At 38.6% G+C, this 22,155-nt stretch overlaps 2 protein-coding genes across 2 annotated transcripts in view; one reads left to right on the forward strand and one right to left on the reverse strand.

Moving 5' to 3' along the window:
• Positions 1-22,155, forward strand: part of TTC27 (tetratricopeptide repeat domain 27) — a 197,595-nt gene that overhangs the window by 135,756 nt on the left and 39,684 nt on the right. Inside the window, exons 14-15 of the mRNA XM_003926820.2 lie at positions 13,604-13,702; positions 19,629-19,681. Coding sequence (XP_003926869.1) covers positions 13,604-13,702; positions 19,629-19,681 — 152 coding nt within the window. The remainder of the gene's footprint in view (positions 1-13,603; positions 13,703-19,628; positions 19,682-22,155) is intronic.
• LOC101030615 (single-strand selective monofunctional uracil DNA glycosylase-like) lies at positions 709-2,410 on the reverse strand. Its single transcript, XM_039477109.2, has 2 exons — positions 1,774-2,410; positions 709-837 (listed from the first exon to the last, which is right to left on the reverse strand). The coding sequence occupies exons 1-2, from the start codon at positions 2,374-2,376 to the stop codon at positions 709-711; spliced, it is 732 nt and encodes a 243-aa protein (XP_039333043.1). The 5' UTR covers positions 2,377-2,410.

Below are 22,155 nucleotides of genomic sequence, written 5' to 3' on the forward strand. Positions count from 1 at the left end.
TTTTTTTTTTTTTTTTTTTTTTTTTTTTTTTGAGACAGAGTTTCACTCTTGTTACCCAGGCTGGAGTGCAATGGCACGATCTCGGCTCACCGCAACCTCCGCCTCCTGGGTTCAGGCAATTCTCCTGCCTCAGCCTCCTGAGTAGCTGGGATTACAGGCACGCGCCACCATGCCCAGCTAATTTTTTTTGTATTTTTAGTAGAGACGGGATTTCACCATGTTGACCAGGATGGTCTCGATCTCTTGACCTCGTGATCCACCCGCCTTGGCCTCCCAAAGTGCTGGGATTACAGGCTTGAGCCACCGTGCCCGGCAATTGAATAAATTTTTTTTAAGGCTTTAGGAGCTTTTAATGCTTAGAGTGAAAAAAACACAGGCTAGGTTTTTCATAGTCATTGATCCATCTCTGACAAGGTGAGAATTTTCCCTTACCCTGGCCACAGATGGAAGCCCAGACTCTCCCCTAGCAAGGTATCCAGAGTGGAGAGGGGCTACCAGTGTAGTGCAGTGCAGTGAATCCCAACCCAGAGGCAAGAAAGAAGAGTATTGTAATGAGCACCCAGAAGCCAGGCCCATGCAAGGCACTTTCAAGTGTTATCTCAATTAATCCTCACACCAACCCCAAAAGGTAGGCATCCCCATGTTACAGATGAGGAGCCTGAGGCATGGAGAGGTTTCTCAATTTGTCCATCAAAGAGTTCACAAGTCTCAAAGCTGGGATGAAAATGCAGGTCTGCTGACTTTCACTCTGCCACATCGGATTTTTCCTCTGATCCAGCTGCAGCCTCCCGTAAGAAGTTCACTCTTAATTTCATGTCCTATGCCTTGTCTTCGTCCCTGTGAGGAAAGGGGTCAGCCAAAGCCAGCTGTTCTGTAAGGATGGGTTTCCTCTAAAATAGTAAATGTGACCTTAGAAATTGCTGTCGAGGGCACTCTCCACTGAATAGCCTCCCAAGGAAACAGTGAGGTAGAGCAGTCTGCAAGCACAAACACACACCTTCTGTAGATTCTCTACAAAGTGGGTCCCGTGAAAGGGACAATGTTCAAAGGTAAAGAAAGCAGGAATCAGCTGGGCGCAGTGGCTCACGCCTGTAATCCCAGCACTTTGGGAGGCCAAGGCAGGTGGATCACAAGGTTAGAAGTTCAGGACCAGCCTGGTCATGATGGTGAAACCTCATCTCTACTAACAGTACAAAAATTAGTGGGCTGTGGTGGTGGGTGCCTGTAATCCCAACTACTCGGGAGGCTAAAGCAGGAGAATCGCTTGAACCCGGGAGGTAGAGGTTGCAGTGAGCCAAGATCGAGCCACTGCACTCCAGCCTGGGTGACAGAGCAAAACTCTGTCTCAAAAAAAGAAAGCAGGAATCAGGAGGGCAAACTGGAGTAGTGTCAAAACTGCCACGGCAGGTTGGAAGACAGTTAAACATATCAAAGAATACGTTTCCCAGCGACCAGGGAGCACAGGAGGACCTTTTGCTCCAGTCCAGGAGATGTGTTGTTATCTGCTTGCCCAAGAATGACTTCGAGGTCTTGAATGTGTCCCATGCCGTGCCCCAGGGGCACTCATTTAGACAGCAGTGGCAGCAGCCCCAACTCATTCAGTCTTTCCTTGACCACTGCCTCCCAGCCCTTGTTGGTCTATGGGTTATGGGGAGAGGGATGCAGGAGCCCTTCCACCTGGACCTCTGGCATCAGGCCTGCCATTGCCCGTCATGCCTGCTGCTCTGCCAGTCGCCCAACTCCCACCACCAGCCGCACCCCCAGCAGTTGCACCTGCTGGCAGAGGCCTGCATCACAGATCCCAAGAAGCTGTTCTTGCTGCTTGGCAGGCAGCTCAGCAGGGGTAAGGCTGCGCCCATTGGGAGCCAGGAAAAGCAGAGGGCGTAGACTGTGGACAAAGCAGTGATGGAAGAAGACGTCAGACTGTCCACAGAGGTTCCTGAAAAACCCCCAGAATCGGGCACCATTCACTTCTGACCGTGGGCATTCCAGTCCCAGCACTGGTGGCTTAGGGTGCTCTTGGGGAGGGGTCAGCACAATCCCCCCAATGCCCAACCAGTCCCAGTCCATGCTCACTTCCCCACAGGGTACCCCAGGCTGGGCCATGCCAAAAGGTCCAGGGTTCATGCCCAGAAAGAGCGCTTCCTTGGGGCCCCGGCAGTAGCAAGTCACATAGTTGCGATGTGGCTCCCATGCATACTCCACAGCATTGTAGATGATGCCTACAGGCTCTGAAAACTGTAGTTGACTCAGCTCAGCATTGAGCCGAAGCTCCTCCTCCAGGAAACTCTCAGCCACGCTTCCAAGGCTGGGCTGGAGCTCCATCAGTGCACCTGCAGGCTCATGGGTGGACCCTAGCAGGAAAGCCTGGGGCATATGGCCATGCCACTGTCACCTGGTCCAGCTCCCCATCCTGTTTCTGTTTCCTTTCAATTGAATAAATATATATTCTTTACTAGAATGGAATGTAATAGAGGCCTATGATTTAGCAGGATGTAAATTTGGTGAAACATTACAAAGAATCATAAATAGAGACAACATATTTGATAAATTTTGTCTTGTTAAAAATGTTTGATGAAAAGCCTAAATCAAGCCGAAAGATACTGAGTATTTATAAGTTTTAATATTAACAAAGCTAAAATTAAGAATATGTTCTCTTCAGCAGATGTTGCTCTGAGCTTACCAGGTATATGAGTATACTTAGAAAGAATATTTTCAATTAAAATTATTATGTCCCCTAGAAAAGAGTCAGTAAAAGCTTTCAACAGTTTTAAATGTATAAACAATGAATTTGACAATTAACAAAAAAAAACAACAACTTTGAAGTAGCAGGTAATCTTATAAAAAAATTAGACACTAAGATCATATTGAAAAAATATATTAGTAAAATGTCAGTGACATCGTATTAACATCAAATATGACAGAAACACCGATTAAAATGAATGTCTGCTCAGAAGAGTTAATTTTAATTTTGTAATAGATTGTGGAAGTGTACAAAATTATAATTGTAGAGCTTTTTAATGCTCCATTGTTTTTAAATGTTCACATAATCAGCATTAAAAAAATTTTAGGCCGGGCACGGTGGCTCAAGCCTGTAATCCTAGCAGTTTGGGAGGCCGAGGCGGGTGGATCACAAGGTCAAGAGATCGAGACCATCCTGGTCAACATGGTGAAACCCCATCTCTACTAAAAATACAAAAAATTAGCTGGCCATGGTGGTGCGTGCCTGTAATCCCAGCTACTCAGGAGGCTGAGGCAGGAGAATTGCCTGAACCCGGGAGGTGGAGGTTGCAGTGAGCCGAGATGGCACCATTGCACTCCAGCCTGGGTAACAAGAGCGAAACTCCGTCTCAAAAAAAAAAAAAAAAAAAAAAATTTTACTTTGGCCAGGCGCGGTGGCTCAAGCCTGTAATCCCAGCACTTTGGGAGGTCGAGGCGGGCGGATCACAAGGTCAAGAGATCGAGACCATCCTGGTCAACATGGTGAAACCCCGTCTCTACTAAAAAGACAAAAAATTAGCTGGCCATGGTGGTGCGTGCCTGTAATCCCAGCTACTCAGGAGGCTGAGGCAGGAGAATTGCCTGAACCCAGGAGGCAGAGGTTGTGGTGAGCCGAGATCGTGCCATTGCACTCCAGCCTGGGTAACAAGAGCGAAACTCCGTCTCAAAAAAAAAAAAAATTTTTTTTACTTTAATATAGTTTTATTTTTCAATAAATAATTTTATTTTTGAATATGATTTTTTAATAGAATCATCTTATAAGTCTCCCGATGGAATAAAAAATTTATTGATTAACAGTTTGTTGGTCAATAAACAGTTTTTTTCAAACTGTATAATTTAACTTATTTTTTTTTTTTAGTGTTCTGATTAACTTTCAAAAGTGTTACAGTTTGGACATTATATTATGTGGTTGCCTAACTAAGCATTATCAAGTACTTGTATATCAGATATGGATGTGGTCATGAGTTGTGCTATGTCAGCCTATCAGCAGAGAACAGAGAGTTTCCGCTGGGAAATGATAATGCATAGAACTAGTTTTCAAAGGGCCTTAAATGCCCTGTATCAGGATTATCTAACCCTGTGGATGTGGGAGCCTATTGTGGTTTTGAATTAATAAATGATATGACAAAAGTAGTATTATGGGAAGTTTAAATAAGGAATGAATATCATGGGTGAGTTATCAGTGGCTTTCGTGGTAAGCATGGGAAAGATAGAATGGCCAAAGCCTCATTACAAAGGAAATTTTCTGGGACTTAACTCATTGGGCTGGCAGTATTGAGGGAGACTTTGGAATTAGAGAGGAGGCTAGTTTTCTCAATTGTCTGATTAAAAAGGAGAATATCTTTATCAATAGCTGTAGGGAATTTAGGAGGAAGGGAAAGCATCTTTTGCCAGCAAGGTGATGTGGTTTTGGATGTTGAATATGAGGAGATTGTGCTATATTGTAGCAGTGACGGTTGCTAGTCCATTGGAGGTAAAAGCCCGAGTGAAGCCCAGTGGTGAGGTCAGAACTAAGCATTCAGATGGGGCTTTTCTCTGGAAGTTAATTGAAGCTGTGAAAGTGAGTTCTTCACAGAAAACTGTGTTGGAAAAGAGTAACAGGCAGTGTCCTGAGCTTTGGACATCTCCTGCAGTTGGAAGAAGACAGGAGAAATGGGAATCAGAGTACACCAGAGTCTTGGTCAGAAGGATAGAAGGAAACCCCAGCAAGGGGTTCATGGCAACTAAAAGAAGAGCAAATGTCAGTGAGTTATGTCACACGTAGTGATAAAAATCCAGAGGGCTATAAAGAGGTCATTGGATTTGGAGCTCACTGTTCAAAAACAGATTCAGGAGAGTAAAGGGTGAGTGACAGATGAAAAAATGGTGATAGCATCTATAAACTGTTCATGTTAGGAACACATCAGAGAGATAAGAGTCAAATGTAGAGTGTTGTATCAGAGGTGCAGAAACGTCAGGTAAAACATTTCAAGACACTGGAGACCCTTACATGGAGGAAGGCAGAAATGAAAGACTCCAGTGGATAAAGGAGAGATTGAATATTTTTAAGAGAGAGGGGAGATAAATAGGGAATATCATTCTAGAGGAGAATGGAATGAGAAGAGATGAAGGTATTAGTTTTGGAAATAAGGAATACTATTAAAAATGAGACTGGAAAATGAGAACATTAACATTATAATAGCCATTTCTATTCATTAAGCATCTATATTCTAAGCTCTTATATAATTATGAACTCTTTGTAAACCATTGAGGTATTGAGAGGGATACAGGAGAATTGTGTTAAGACACAGACTCCTGCCCTCCATGGTTTATGTGGGTTAAATGGAGAGAGGAGGCATGAATAGCATTGTGTATAACCAAGGAGTTGAGTGAATAGGCAACATGATTTGGGTGCCTGGCGATGCTTTTGGGTGGCCTTATGCATAAGGATGTGAATGGTCAGAAAAAGCCTGATGGAAGTGAATGTTGGTATGCAGTACAAGGAATGGTTGGGATTTGGATAGGTAGAAAAAATTGGAAAATATGTTTCAAGGAAGGAGACTAGCAGATGTAAAAACTAACCTTGCAGAAAGCAGTTTCTTGGTAACTATCAATTTTGATGGTTTATGTTGTATTCAGTTATAATAATGATAATAGCAACTAATGTTGAGTATTTTAGTGCCAGCTACTGTTCTAGAAGCATTTTCCATATATTTTTAATTCTCTGCAGTCACTGAAGTACTTATTGTTTTTACCTTACTTTCCTAAATGAAGAAATAGAAGGTTAAGTAATTTGTACTAGATTTTACAGTTTATGAGGGATGGGGTTGGGCTTTCAACCTGAGCTTTCTGATCCCAGAGCTCTCGCTCTTAACCTTGTCATGATTTTGCCTTTGAGGATATCATCATATGCTAGGAAGTAATGGCAGATTTGATTGAGATCAAGTTATAGGAAGCCCTGAATACCAGGCTGTCAGGTTTGAACTTTTTTCATCCTTTAATGAAGCGCCATCGGGGCTTTCATCAGAAACGAAGTGAGGTTATAAGATTGATGTTTTGGGACCATCCAGCACATGTTAGTGAGTACTCTTTTTGAGAACAGGGATTTAACCGAGCCAGCCTTTCCAAGGCCATTAATATGTATTAGACCAGACTTCTTATGATCAAGTACTCTGGCATTTTAATCATCCTGGCGGTTTGTACATACTGCCCTTCCTTGATTTAACTTTTTCATTCATTTTAGCTTTTGAAAGGATAAAATATTTTTATTTGAAATGGATTTATATAGTTTCTGTTTTGAACTTATATTATTTGTGGTAGGAAGACTCGAGGTTGGAACTCACATTCCAGTAGAGAGGACAGGATGAACATGTGAAAATAATATGTAATGAAAAAAGACATTCTTTCCTTTTTATTCTTCCTTTCTCATATTGGTAAGCAGTACAGAAGGAAACTCTTAAGGTGTAACTTGCATAACTGCCAAGAAATGTGAGCACTGTGGTAACATTTGGGCTGTAGCTGTGACTGATGCATAGTGAGGAGGCTGAAAGCTTTGCTACCATAGACCCGATTTCAAATTCTGGTAATCCCAAGGAGGATAACAAAGGCAAGTCTCTTCATCTTTCTGAGCTTCTAAATAATGGAGTGTATAATCTCTACCTGGATTTGCTGTTGGGCAAAATTAGGGCCAATATTTGTTAGGTGTCTAACATATTTCCTGGCCCATAGTAAGTACACAGTAATAGATGTTACATAATGGTTCTTTTCTTTTCTGCCTTTTGCAGTGTAGAAAACCATTGTTGCCCCATTATCTGTAGCCTAAAATTAGGGAGATATATCTAACAGGAGAATCTCACATGCAGATAACATATAAACACCTATGTTACCTTGCATTGTGAATTACTTGAAAAGACTAGGCAAATATAAAGACCAGTGGTAGCCAAATCTAGACCAAGAATTAAAAGGAGGGTATTCAATAATTAATAGCCTAGAGTAAAATAAAAAATATGTATAAAATTTAGTTGATCTGACTTGGCGTGGCAACTCACGCCTTTAATTCCAGCACTTTGAGAGGCCAAGGCGGACAGGTTATGAGGTCAGGAGATGGAGACCATCCTGGTCAACATGATGAAACCCTGTCTCTACTAAAAATACAAAAATTATCTGGGCGTGTAATCCCAGCTACTCGGGAGGCTGAGGCAGGAAAATTACTTGAACCAGAACCCAGGAGGTGGAGGTTGTAGTGAGCCGAGATCATGCCACTGCACTCCAGCCTGGGCTATAGAGCGAGGCTCTGTCTAAAAAAACAAAACAAAACAAAACAAATTTAGTTGATCCTTTATTTTAAGGGATGACGCTGAAATAGAAGAAATAAAAGAAATCTCTTTGGAGAGATCAGGAAGCTGGCAGGTTAAAACTTGTATTTCCTCATGGAAGAAGAACCTAGAATTTAGTAAATGAGAAACTTGGTTATTAAAGAGTTGGCAATGCACATTAGGAAAAAAAAATGAGCATCAAGCATCACTCTAGAAAAGCTACTATCAGACATCGTTGATGTCACTCCTAAATTTTGCTTCGGTCGTTTCCTGTTTAATGATACCACGTTCAACAACTCATCTGCTTCTGGGGTCGTAGAAATGAGGCAGGGATACAGAAAGAATGGAGAGTGTGATGTGGCTTTGGGATTAGATTGTTCTACATTAACCTTTATTATACATGACAGAAAAATTCAAAACATTTGATCCTCTGAGAGAAATCAGCAAAAAGTGTGAATACTGATTATTGATTATGTGAAAACTTTCAGGAGGAAAGGAGTTTGAGTAGTAGGCTCATACGTGGTACCTATTGCAGATGTGCCTTAAATACTTTTGTAAAAATTAACTTTTTATGTTTGAAAGTTATCTGTGTCCATTGTCTAGTGGTGCTTAGTCTTCAATAGCTCTCAGGGTAGCAAACTTTAATTTTTATTTTAATTATTAAGATTTAATAAGTATTGCAGTCACTCTACAGCACACATATTTCACACTTGGATTGAGGAACCATTGTGTGCCTTTAAGCCAGTTATTTCCTTTGTAGGCCTCATTTCCCTCTAGGTCTCTTTTGAATTGATTCCTAAGGTCTCGAATTGAATTGATTTCCTTCTGTTTCTTCAACACTGCTAGTTCTAAATACCAGACAATCCCCAACTTATGATAGTTCCACTTAACAACTTTTTGACTTTATGATGGTGCAAAAATGATTCAGTAGAAACTATGCTTAGAGTACCCATACATCTATTCTGTTGATAACTTCCAGTATAGCATTCAATAAATTCCATGAGATATTTCACACTTTTTAAAAATAAAATAGGCTTTCTGCTAGATGATTTTGTCCATCTGTTGTCTGATATAAGTGTTCTGAGCATGTTTATGGTATGCTACACGAAGGTATTAGATTCAGCAGATGGAGCGAATTTAATGCATTTTTGACTTAACAAAATTTTCAATTTATGATGGATTTATCAGAACATAACCCTAGCATGAATTGAAACACTTCTGTATTCCAGTCTATTGTCAATGTCCTTATTATGCCACTAGATGGCAATAGTGTACCTTCAAACCGTGTCCCCTCTGTGTTTCCAGAATCTGGGCCCCTGAAGAACTTAGGAATTTTAGCCTAGTTCACCCCTGCTTATTTCACACTTTGGGAACTGAGACTCAGAGGTTAAGTGACATAGCCAGGGTGGTAACAGTTACTTAGAACCACCTGAATCCCAGTCATCTTTCTCCTCTATCACACTCTAGGGGGGCTTTGTGAGGGAAGTTCAGAGAAATCATGCTCTCAACCCTTTGAGTTCTTTGTTAATTATTTAAAAAATAATTTAAAATCATTCTTTAAGTACAGGTATCATCATATTCAAAATAAAACGTTGGCTTGCTTTTGTGTTCTGTATTGGCTCCCTGAGAGAGAAACACTAGACAGTCAGCTTATAAAGGTCATTGCCTGCCTATAGCCAGCTTGCCTTCACAGTTTGCCCTGCAGAAATCTCAACTACCACCTCTCTATCAGGTGATTATCTCACTTCATTCTTGCCCTGTCCTTTGGTCACCCATTTTTCTATGTCTTCTTTTGTCCACCTGACAAGCCCAATCAGGAGAGCCTTTTGGGGGAAGAGATAGGCTCCTGGTTCTTAAAGAATTGTCTTTGGGGTTCTCCCAGTGCGCGTTAACTGCCCTGTTTTCCCCCTTTCTATTTATTGGTGAGAAGGATGGTATTGCCATAAATCGTGGCTTGTGTATGGGCAGAATGGTGTTGTGGGAGGCAGTGTGGCCACACAGAGAGGACAGGGTCTTTGGAGTCACACTGACTGGGTCAAACCTCCCCTCTGCCTGTGACTGACTTTGATTCTTGGTTGTCTCTCTTAGGAGAGTAAGATTAACCACCTTGTCGGGTGGGTGTGAGGAACGCATGAGTAATGTGTGGAAAGCTCATTATATTAGTGCTTGGCACACATAGGAGCTGCTCATTAAGAGCTAATTATTTTGGTTGTTATTGTAAAGAGAGGACCAGGAATAAGCGTAGTAAATGAAAGAAGCTCAAGGGAGGGTATGAGCCAGAGGAGCTAGTTTTTTATTGGAGAAGAAAGGGAAGGATGCAAGGTATTCCAGGGCTTCTGTCAGTGTTTCAGAGAAATAGTGTAACTGTGTTAATATGGTAGCCACTAGCCATGTGTAACAATGGGCACTTGAAATGTGACTAGTCGAAATTTATCCATGCTGTAAGTGTTGAATTCACATCAAATTTCAAAGACTTGGTGTGAAAAAGTAGATATAAAATATCTCAATAACTTTGTATAGTAATAACATATTAAAGTAATCGCATATTGGATATGTAGAGTTAAATGTTATTAAAATAAATTACACCTTTCCTTTGAGCTGGAGTCTCACTTTGCAGCCCAGGCCAGAGTGCAGTGGCACTATTAAGGCTCACTGCAACCTCTGCCTCCCAGTTCAAATGATTCTCCTGCCTCAGCCTCCTGAGTAGCTGGGATTATAGATGCATGCCAACACATCTGGCTAATTTTTTTGTATTTTTAGTAGAGACAGGGTTTCACCATTTTGGCCAGACTGGTCTTGAACTGCTGACCTCAGGTGATCTGCCCACCTCAGCCTCCCAAAGTGCAGGGATTACAGGTGTGAACCATCTTCCTTTTACTTTTTGAAATGTAACTACTAAAAAATATAATAAGGCTACTAGTATATGATATTTTTATCTGATGGCACTGAACTAGAAGTTAGAGATTTTTGTACTCAAATATACACAACTCTGTTCTGAGGAATCAGGATAGGTTTTTTGAGGCTTCTTTTGATTTTGTTTTCTTTTATGATGTTCTGTTCTTAAGAGTATGACCACTCTGAACTGAGATGCCAGTCACTATTGGTGATAGCAGTTTAAGTAACAGTTAAAAAAAAAAAAAAAAAAGTAAAAGAGGTACCAAATATTCTCCATAGTCCCCCAAATTCTGAAAACCTCAAAAAAAAAAAAAAAGCCATTGACGATTTCAAAGAACACCACCATGTGCAAAGCTCAACTGCCTTCATGTTATCAATAGATAAAACTTAGCAGCTAACGAGTCTAGGGTTGTCCCTTCAAATGCAGGTTATTAAAACACTGCAAAAATAACCAAGAGTAAGAAGAAAAGAGAACCATAATACTTTATGTTAAATTAAGTCATCTGTCTGATTTTCATTAAATTTGTTTTGGTTTTAAAGACACTGGTTACGAAACTTTTTTGGTAGTTTTAAAAATTAAAAATAAATGATAATCTCATCACCAGTCTGTTTTAGAGCTAGAAGGTAATTGCTAATTTTGTACATTTGCAGCCTTTGTAAATCTTCTCAGATGGATTGAAAAATGAAGTCTTTATTTAGATTTTGAATTTAACATGTAGTTTTTATAACAATACTTGGGAAATAGTATTTGTTCTTTGCTAATACAGAAAACAAGTAGGGCACATGCATTTTGAGGACCTTGAGGTCAGTTCTCATTGTTCTTGATTTAATCTCAAAATAGGAATCCTTTATTCCAAATAAACTTGCTACCGTAATTCATTGTATCCACGACACCATCAGTTGTCAGAAATACCTTTAAGTACCACTTTGTATAGAAAAAAAAAAATGTTGCTGAGAAACCTCTAACAAACTATTGGTTGTTTTTTTTTTTTTTTTTTTTTTTTGAGACGGAGTTTCGCTCTTGTCACCCAGGCTGGAGTGCAATGATCTCGGCTCACCGCAACCTCCGCCTCCCGGGTTCAGGCAATTCTCCTGCCTCAGCTTCCCGAGTAGCTGGGATTACAGGCACGTGCCACCATGCCCAGCTAATTTTTGCATTTTTAGTAGAGATGGGGTTTCACCTTGTTGACCAGGATGGTCTCGATCTGTTGACCTCATGATCTACCCGCCTCGGCCTCCCGAAGTGCTGGGATTACAGGCGTGAGCCACCGCGCCCGGCCCAAGCTATTGGTTTTTAAGATGCATCTCTATTTCAGAAATGTTAAATGCTGGGGGGAAAAAGTGCACCTTAACACTGATGCAATGTAATACACAGATTTTGAAACTTTCTACTTGATTTAGAGAGCTTGTTTTATATGTTAGCATCAGACTTTAGGTTCTCTCAGAATGTCTCATGTTTAACAAGTGTGGTTTGGTGCATTGAAGCTCTTTTCATTTAATTCTCTGAAAAACCTGATGAAAGCAAAGTGTTGAGGTCAGTTTTAAGTTGTTGAAAATCCCATGATTCAGAAAAGTGAGCTTCTACCTCTTAGTTTCGACCTAGTACCTCTGCTTCTCCCCGCACCACCAGACGTATATCCATCCTCTTCTCAGCCATTACCTGTCCCTCTAACAAAATCTGTTCTCCGTAAAGGTTCCTGATAGCAGTTATTGATAGCCTCTTGTGAACTCATGGCAAAGTGTTAAACGGATCAAGGCCGTTTGCTTCTGAGCCTTATCTCTAATTACTGGCTAAAAATCTTCATCTGCTTAAAGAACTTTCCGGCCTCTGCTGGCCATATGGAACAAGTTTTGTGGGAATGGCTGAAGGAGGACTGATGTCGAGGCAGCCTTCTACTCTGCCTCTGTGGACAGATAACAGAGCACCTCGTTTTCTTCCCTACCATAAGCTGTTCAAGCAAATCTGACAGCTGGCTCCGTGCCTTTCTGGAAGTCAGTAAGAAACGAGATTTCAGTCTTTTTATAAAGTGGGCTTTGCTGACTGTCTGAGAGGAAAACAACTCATAATAGCTGCATTTCTGACTAATTCCATTGAATTTTTGTTAGGGTTTTTGTTTTGTTTTTTAAGATGGAGTCTCATTCTTTTGCCCAGGCTGAAGTGCAGTGGCTCAATCTCAGCCCACTGCAACCTCCGCCTCCCAGGTTGAAGCGATTCTCCTGCCTCAGCCTCCCAAATAGATAGGATTATAGGCGCAGCACACACCACCATGTCCAGCTAATTTTTATATTTTTAGTTGAGATGGGGTTTCACTATGTTTTTCAGGCTGGCTTTGAACTCCTGATCTCAAGTAATCTGGTCACTTTGGCCTCCAAAAGTGCTGGATTACAGGCGTGAGTCACCATGCCTCGCTGAATTTTTGTTAGTTTTATCTCCCTTTGAAAGGGGCTATTGAATTTTAAGGAAACCCTATCTTGTACAGGTTTTTATATATTTTTTTTTTGTAATTTGAATAGCTACCTCCTAATTTATCTGTCTTCTGAATCTCAATGTTTACAAATCTAATTGACTTAAGTCATGCTTTACATTTTGAGTAACTATTTGATCCAGATTCTGAGCCTCCTTCTTCTAAATTATTTTCAGGGATGTCTAAGCAGATATATGCTAGGGCAGTTTGACTCTTGGTTAAGCTGCAGAAGTCCTTGTGGTCTAATTTTGTAGATGAAAACAGAAATTTCTCCTTCTGAGTTTGTAATACATGCATCAGTTGTGAATCTGCTGATACTTTGTATATGGTCGTCCCTCAGAATGCGTGGGGATTGCTTCCAGGCTCCCCCCTTCCCCCAACAGATACCAAAATCCATGATGCTCAAGGCTCTTGTATAAAATGCTGTAGTATTTGCATATAACTTACATACATCCTCCTATATACTTTCAGTCATCTCTTGATTATTTACGGTACCTAACACAGTGCAAACTCTATGTAATTTTTATTGTTTAGGGAATAATGACAAGAAAAAATGTTTGTACTTGTTCAGTAGAGACAGAACCATCCAGTTTTTTTTCCTCCAACATTTTTACTCTGCAGCCAGTTGAACCCACAGTTGTGGAACCCACAGATAAAGAGGGCCAGCATGCCCGGTAAGGAGTTTGGTTAACACAATGTATGGACTTTCTCAGAGAAACATATGCAATAATATTGCACATGCTTTCAGCGTTAGCATTGAAAATTATATGGAAAAATTTACCTCCATTGCTAAATATTCTACATTTAAACTAAATATAAGGCAAATATTTATTATATAGCTCTGCATTCTTTCTAGGAGTGTTTGTTGATAGTATCTTAATAACTTCCGTGTTACATTCTGTAAATATTTCTATGTGTTTGAATGACTTTGTCTTTTGGTCTTTGCAGCTCGGGGTATGGTTTTCTCTCGGCTGTGCCTATTTGGCCTTGGAAGACTATCGAGGTTCAGCAAAGGCATTTCAGCGCTGTGTGACTCTAGAACCCGATGTAAGTTTGTTTGATCTTCTCTCCTTACCATGGCTCTTTACTCTCTAAGTTACTGGAATTGTACTGTATGCATCAGAACAGCAATTCCTTTTGTGTTGGAGGAAAGTGACATTCTTCTTGGATTCATTTAGAAAATAATTTTGATAAAATAATTTTCTTGTTAAAAATATACTTCACTGAATATATAGCAAAGTATCATGTATATTTGTCATTCACTAATCTGTCCTGCCTATGTTAATTGCATTACTAGAAAGTTATTTTAGGGTGGAGTCTTTTTTAATTTTTTATTCTTTTTTTTTTTACTTTAAGTTCTGGGGTACATGTACCGATCTTGCAGGACTGTTACGTAGGTATACACATGCCATAGTGGTTTGCTGCCTCCATCCCCCCATCACCTACATTAGGTATTTCTCCTAATGTTATCCCTCACCAATCTCCCCACTCCTTGCTATCCCTCTTCTAGGCTCCCACCCCTCAACAGACCCCACTTATGAGCAAGAACATGCAGTGTTTGGTTTTCTGTTCTTGTGTCAGTTTGCTGAGAATGATGGTTGTTCATCCACATCCCTGCAAAGGACATGAACTCATCCTTTTTTATGGCTGCATAGTATTCCATGGTGTATATGTGCCACATTTTCTTTATCCAGTCTATCTTTGATGGGCATTTGGGTTGGTTCCAAGTCTATACTATTGTAAACAGTGCCGCAGTGAACATACGTGTACATGTGTCTTTATAATAATCCTTTAGGTATATACCCATTAATGGGGTTGCTAGATCAAATGATATTTCTATTTCTAGATCCTTGAGGAGCCATCACACTGTCTTCACAATGGTTGAACTAATTTACACTCCCACCAACAGTGTAAAAGTGTTCCTATTTCTCCACATTCTCTCCAGCCTCTGTTATCTCCAGATTTTTTAATGATTGCCATTTCAATTGGTGCAAGATGGTATCTCAGTGTGGTTTTGATTTGCATTTCTCTAATGACCAGTGATGATGAGCATTTTTTCATATGTTTGTTGGCCACATAAATATCTTCTTTTGAAAAGTGTCTGTTCATATGTTTTGCCCACTGTTTGATGGGGTTGTTTGTTTTTTCCTTGTATATTTGTTTTAGTTCTTTGTAGACTCTGGATATTAGTCCTTTGTCAGATGGGTAGCTTGCAAACATTTTTCACATTCTGTTGGTTGCGGATTCACTCTAATGATTTTTTCTTTTGCTGTGCAGAAGCTCTTAAGTTTAATTAGATCCTATTTGTCTATTCTGGCTTTTGTTGCCATTGCTTTTGGTGTTTTAGTCATGAAGTCTTTATATTTGATAGCTTTATGAGATAATAATTCACATACCATATAATTCACCTATTTAATATATGCAATTCAATGATTTTAATACATTTGGAATTGTGCAACCACTTACTACAATTCGCTTTAGATCATTTTTATTAACCTGAAAAGAAACCCCTGTGGCTGTGTGTGTTGGCCCATGCCTGTTATCCCAGCACTTTGGGAGGCCGAGGCAGGTGGATCACTTGAGGTGTGGAGATCAGGAGCCGACTGGCCAACATTGTGAAACCCTGTCTCTACTAAAAATACAAAAATTACCTGGGCATGGTGGCAGATGCCTGTAATCCAAGCTACTCCAGAGACTGAGGCAAGAGAATCTCTTAAACCCAGGAGGTGGAGGCTTTAGTGAGCTGAGATTGTACCACTGCACTCCAGCCTGGGCAACAGAGCAAGACTCCCTCTCAAAAAAAAAGAAAGAAAGAAAGAAAAGCAAAGAAAAAGAAAGAACCCCCTGTACCCATTAGTTGTCATTCTCTATTTCTCTCCAAACACCCTCCTCTTCAGCCTTAGGCAAACACTAATGTGCATTTTGTCTCTATAGAATTACCTATTCTCAGCATTTCATATAAATAGATTCATGCATTATGTGGGCTTTTCTGACTGGCTTCTTTCTTAGATTAATGTTTTCAAAATTCATTCATGTTATAGCATGCTTCAATACTTTGTTCCTTTTTATGACCAAATAATGTTCCATTGTGTGGGTATATCATTTGTTATTTATCCATTCATCATTTGGTAGACATTTGGATTGTTTTCACATTTTGGCTATTATAAATATCACTATTATAAACATTTGCTTATAAGTTTGGGACTAACATATGTTTCCATTTTTCTTGGTTATGTACCCAATAGTAGAGTTGCTGGATCATATGGTGGCTCCATGTTCAGAATTTTGAGGATCTTCAGACTGTTTTCCAAAGTATCATTTTAGGCCAGGTGTGGTGGCTCATGCCTGTAATCCCAACACTCTGGGAGGCCATCACTTGAGGCCAGGAGTTTGAGACCAGCCTGGCCAACATGGTGAAACCCCATCTCTACTAAAATTACAAAAATTAGCTGGGTGTGATGGTGCACACCTGGAGTCCCAGCTACTCAGGAGGCTTAGGCAGGAGAATCACTTGAACCTGGGAGGTGGAAGTTGCCGTGAGCAGAGAGCACACCACTGCACTCCAGCCTGGGTGACAGACAAGAGTGTCTTTTTTATTATAGCTGTCCTAGTGAGTGGCATCTTATTGTGATTTGATTTGCGTGTATTGGATGGCTAATGATGTTGAGCATCTTTCCACATGCTTCTTGGCCATTTGTGTATCCTCTTTGGGGGAATTCACATCCTTTACCCATTTGTAAAATTGAGTTGTGTATCTTTTTATCATTGAGTTGTAAGAGTCTTTCTATATTCTAGCTACAAGTCCCTTATCAGATATATATGATTTGCAAATATTTTCTCCCATTCTGTTACTTTTTTTTTTTTTTCTATTGATAGTGCACTTTGAAGCATAGAAGTCAAATCTTGATGAGGTCCAACTTACCTGTTTCTTCTCTTGTTGCTTATACTTTCGGTACAGTGTCTAAGAATCCATTGCCAAATTCAAGGTCACAAAGATGTACTCCTGTCTTTTCTACTAAGAGTTTTATACTTTTAACTCTTACATTGAGGTCTAGGGACCATTTTAAGTTAATTTTATTTATGATATAAGGAAGGGGTCAACTTCATTCTTTTACGTATTGGTATCTAGTTGTCTCAAAACTTTGTTGAAAAGACTTATTTCCCTATTGATAGTCTCGTCACTTGATTAGTTGTCATTCTGTATTCTGTATTTCTCTCCAAACACCCTCCCCTTCAGCCTTAGGCAAACACTAACATGCATTTTGTTTCTATAGATTCACCTGTTCTCAACATTTCATATAAATGGTCAAAAATCAATTTACTTAAATGAAAGTAGTCAAAATCAATTGACTGCTGATGTACCATCAAGTACCTTTCATTGACTATATGTCTGTGCATATGCCATTCTCTTGTTTACAAAAGCTTTATAGTAAGTTTTGAAAATGGTGTGAGTATTCCAACTTTATTCTTTGTTTTCAGGATAGTTTTGGCTATTCAATGTTCCTTGAATTTTCCTATGGGATTTTAGCTTTGTAAATTTCTACCAAAAAAGCAGTTGGTATGCCTTTTTTGGCATCCCAAAAGGCCTTGTATTTAATCTGCAGGTGAATAAGGGGAGTATTGCCATCTTAATAATAGGAAGTCTTTTGATCCATGAGTGTGGAATGTCTTTCTATTTTTCTATATGTCGTTCAATATTTATAGTTTTCAGAGTATAAACTCTACACCTCTTTTGTTAAGTTATCCTTTCTCATGCTATTATAAATGGAATTATTTTCTTAACTTTATCTTTTATTTTTTTGAGACAGTCTTGCTCTTTTGCGCAGGCTGGTGTACACTGGTGTAATCTCGACTTACTGCAACCTCCCCCTCTCAGGTTCAAGCAATTCTCCTGCCTCAGCCTCCTGAGTAGCAGTGTGCAGCACCATGCCTAACTGATTTTTGTATTTTTAGTAGAGGTTAAGTTTCACCATGTTGACTAGGCTGATCTTGAACTCCTGACCTCAGGTGATCTGCCCCCGTCAGCCTTCCAAAGTGATGGGATTACAGATGTGAGCCACTGTGCCTGGTCTTAATTTTATTTTTGGATTGCCTATTGTTAGTTTACAGAAACACAATTGATTTTTATATATTAATTATATTCTGCAACCTTGTTGAACTCATTTATTACTTCTAGTAGTTTTTTGTGTTTTTTTTTTTTAATTGGACTCCTTAAAATTTTCTATATAAAAGATCTAAATTTAATGTTTTATTTGAGAAGAAATAATTACAATCTGGGGCATATAAATGCTTGCCGGCTAGTCTTTGATATGTCTGTATAACAAAGAGCAGGTTAGAAGTTTTATAAAAAGGAGAAATGTTACAAATTGCTCTTTGAGAGGTTCATTGGCATTTACAGTAAGGGTTTGGGGAGCTGGCAAGCTTCCATTGATGAGGGATGGTGGAGGGCAAAATTAGCCCCAGAGTTTCAGCGGATTATCTCAGAAACTACAGATAAAACTGATTTCAGGTTACAGCAAGCAGTTCCAGTAGTCAGGCTGCTTTCATTTGATTCTTTTACAGGTTTAATGTCTCTGCTAAGAGTACCCCAAACATTCTCTCATTATGTTCATATTTTCCTTTAACTCTTTGAACATGTTTATGATAACTATTTTGAAATCCTATACTTATTTCAACATCGCTTTCATTTCTGATACTGTTTCTATTAACTGATTTTTTTCCTTTGGTTATGGAGGAAATTTTTCTGCTTTCCATGTCCACCATTTTTTTAAAAAATTATATTCTACACATTGTGAATACTATGTTGTTGGGTTTCCTGGTTTTATTCTGTCCTCTTAAGCAGGATCGAGGTTTATTTTGGTATTCAGTTAAATCACTCATAAATCAACTTGTTTTTAATCTTTGTTAAAGTGGGTCTGAAGTTGTTATTTTCTTATAACACTTTTTAAAATATATATACATATATATAGAGAGAGATGGGGCTTCACTCTTTTTACCAGGCTAGTCTCAAACCCCTGGCCTCAAGTGATCCTCCCATCTTAGCCTCCCAAAGTGCTGGGATTACAGATGTGAACTACTGCACCCAGCCTTCTAATAACCTTTTCTTAAGGTATAACTTCTTTAGGATTGAACTTGATGCTATGGGCAATCAATAAGAACTCTTGACTTTGGCTGGTTTGGAACTTGAATAGCTTCTAGCACAGTGTGACCTCCAAAATCTCCATTCAGCTCATAGCTCTCTAGTAGTTGTTCTTTGCCAGACTTCAAGAAGTTACTAATTCTGCCACGTCTAGAAGTGGAGGTTCACTGCCATTTAATTTTTGAATCATATGTGTGGGACTTGAGAACTATATTTACTATATTAGATGAAAAGTGGAACAAAGAGAAATATATAATTTCTATCATTCTTGTTAGAATCAACATTTATATAAATTCAACCCAATTAAACTGATTTTAAAAAAATTATATAACAGTTTTATTTTTGTCATTGTGTATAGGAATAGGTAGAGGAATATATTTGATGGATGAAATGCTAGGTAGTAACACTGGAGAACAGATTCTTTTTTTTTGCCCCCATCCAGTGAGGAAGGATGTTGGTATAATGACAAAATCTTTTAAGATAGGAAAAAACAGTATACTGCATTGCCTTTTTTTGTAATAAATCTATGTAGTACTATATAGAGTATGTTGTAAATTATCTTAACTATTTTGTACATCCACATTTGAAAATAAAATCTTAACTGAATTGCTAATTAGTACACTAATAGTTATATTGCTTGATTTTTTAAAACTTTTTCTAAATTATAAAAGTCCATTTAAATTTAATTTTGCCATATACCTTTAAACATACTTTCTTGAAAATTGTGGTTTTAAAGAGTATATATTGGACTGTGAAAGTGTGTTGTACTTTTGGTTCAGCAATAATTTTACCTAAATGAGAATAGCTAATTAACTGAATTTTCTATTATTTCAGAATGCTGAAGCATGGAACAATTTATCAACCTCCTATATCCGATTAAAACAAAAGTAAGTTCATCAGACAAATATGAAGAACTTTGCTTCCAAAATAAATGAATGAGATTTTCTACAACTGAACATTATTTCAGTGTTTCTCCTTATTGTACCTTTCTCACCCATGTATATGAAATAGAATAACTTAAGTAGAATAACTTAATTCAAACTAAATTAACTTGAATTCTAAATATGCAGTTTATTTCTTGAAAACATTTTATAGATAATAAAGTAAGAGATGTTACTGGATATCTTTACTTAGTACTGAAGTTTTACATTCTACATTTCATTACATGATAAAAGCAAACATGTTTAGTTGATCAACTGAGTTGACAGTTATTTGTATTCATTGCTTGCTTTGTATTAGACATTATCGAGAAATGTAAATAAATATGAGCCAATGTCTTCAGGGAATGTGGGTTTAAAAAATAAAATACTATGCCATCTTATTTTAAAAATTGATTAATATATAAGCTATTTGTGGTAAATATCAAGTGAGACTATAAAGAGGGCTAAAATAATCATACATGATATTTGTAGCACACTTATTATGTGCCAGCCACTCATTTAGTCCCATAGGATCAAAGAAGAGAGAAGCCATGTGATCTGGATCAGAAATGCTTCTGAGAGAATGTTGGACTCAAGCAGTAATTTGAAGGATGGATAGAAGGGGCAGAGGAAAGCCTTTTAGGCAAGGGAAATGATGTGACCAAATGCAGAATGACAGAAATGAATGTAGTATTTTAGGAGATAGGAAGCAAAATAGTCCAGCTATAGAGTAATTTGAAATATTCAGTGAGAGATAAGGTTAGAAAGTTAGACTGAAGTAAAATTGCAGTATTTTCTGATTTTTTGACTAATGAGTTGAGACTGTTCTGTTGAGAATAGGAAGCCAGAGATTTCAGTGTGGTAATTTCATGAAGAAGCTTTAGGGGAAGATTTATCTGGTGGCAGTATGTGAGGCAGACTAGAGAGGAAACTGGAGGCTGGGAAACCAGTTAGGACACAGCTGTTCTAACAATTTGGGCATGAGATAACTAGAGTAGAAAAAGAAGGGGCAGATGCCAAACCATTTATAAAGGAGGCAACCAACTAACTGGGCTTATTGACTGGCTACGAAAAGCGAAGGAAAGGGAAGAGAGAAGGACTGCTGTTGCCAGAGTTCTGATCAATTAATGAAAGGATGGATGTATTTTCATTTTTATTTGGCCTTACTTTCAAACTTAATTTAATTTTTCTTGGTGGAATCACAAGATAATTTCTGAAGATGTCATTAAATCCATATTACGTTGAGATCATGAAATGCTGCCTCTGATCTTGGATGACAGTGTGCATAAAATACTATCTGTTCTGCCATTCTCTTTAGAAGATAATATTATGTTCTTGATTGCAACTGATTGTGTTAAAACTCTTCTGAAGACCTTTTTGGTTTAAAGCAACAGGCTGGGGAAGTCCCTGTCATAGTTGTAGAATGAGCTCAGTGAGTTTTTCTGGCAACCCAGATAAGTTTGAATGTAGTGAGGCTCTTGATACCTTGTCTTCCAGCCCAATCACGTTAGGAATTCTGCTTTCTCTCCTAGGAGTTCTTATTTATTATTTTTCAACTTTCTTACCTTCTCGTAGCTCCACAAATAGGTTTTTGTGCAAAAGTGGAGTTGTAAGATCAGAGGTCAATCATTTCTTTATTCTTTCCTGTTGACTCTTTTCTTTCTTTGCTAAGGCTCCAGACAAAGCTAATAGGATTGTTATTTCTGAAGTAATTATTAATGCTTCTCTCGGAAGAATCTATTCATGCCTTAAAATGGCCCATTAAACTATTTCATTTATCCCTTGGTGGTTAAAGGATTCTTCATTAAAGTGCTGTCTTTGCTGTTTCATCTGATTTCCCTCGGTATCATGTTCCTGTCAGTCCATAGAAAAATGTCTCATCTTCAGATATAACTTTCATGTTTAATATCTCTACTATAGAGGGGTTTTAATAAGTGAATCCTGAAATGAAGCACCTTACAAAGAAGCTATATTTACCAAAAAGGAAAAAAGAATTCATTGAGCAATTTTGAGGCTAGGAAATTATGGTTAGAGGATGGGAGGACATAAAAGAAAAAGGATAATCCTTATGGTATAGGTTTCTACTCGTTGAGTTATTTTCCAGTAGGATAACTTCACCTCCAACCCCTGTGGACAGGAAAACTGGGGAGTCTTGGTCCAACACTGTTGGAGGCAGTTGTTATTAGATGGAGGTGGTGATGGGGTAGAGAGAGAAAGGAAAAAAAGAAAAAAGTATTCTAAGGAAAAAATTTATGACTGAAATTGAAGACATGTTTCCTTTCTTTCTTTTTGAGTTCCCTTGTATTTTTGCAAGAAGGAATCCCTTAGATCTCTTAGCGTCAATAGATGGTAAACACTCTTAACCTTTGTAGATCTAAAGATGTTTCATTTTACCTTTATTCTTGAGTGGTAAGTTTAGCTGATTATAAAATTTTGAATGA

The sequence above is a fragment of the Saimiri boliviensis genome, chromosome 1, assembly GCF_048565385.1.
Source record: "Saimiri boliviensis isolate mSaiBol1 chromosome 1, mSaiBol1.pri, whole genome shotgun sequence".
Lineage (NCBI taxonomy): Eukaryota > Metazoa > Chordata > Mammalia > Primates > Cebidae > Saimiri > Saimiri boliviensis.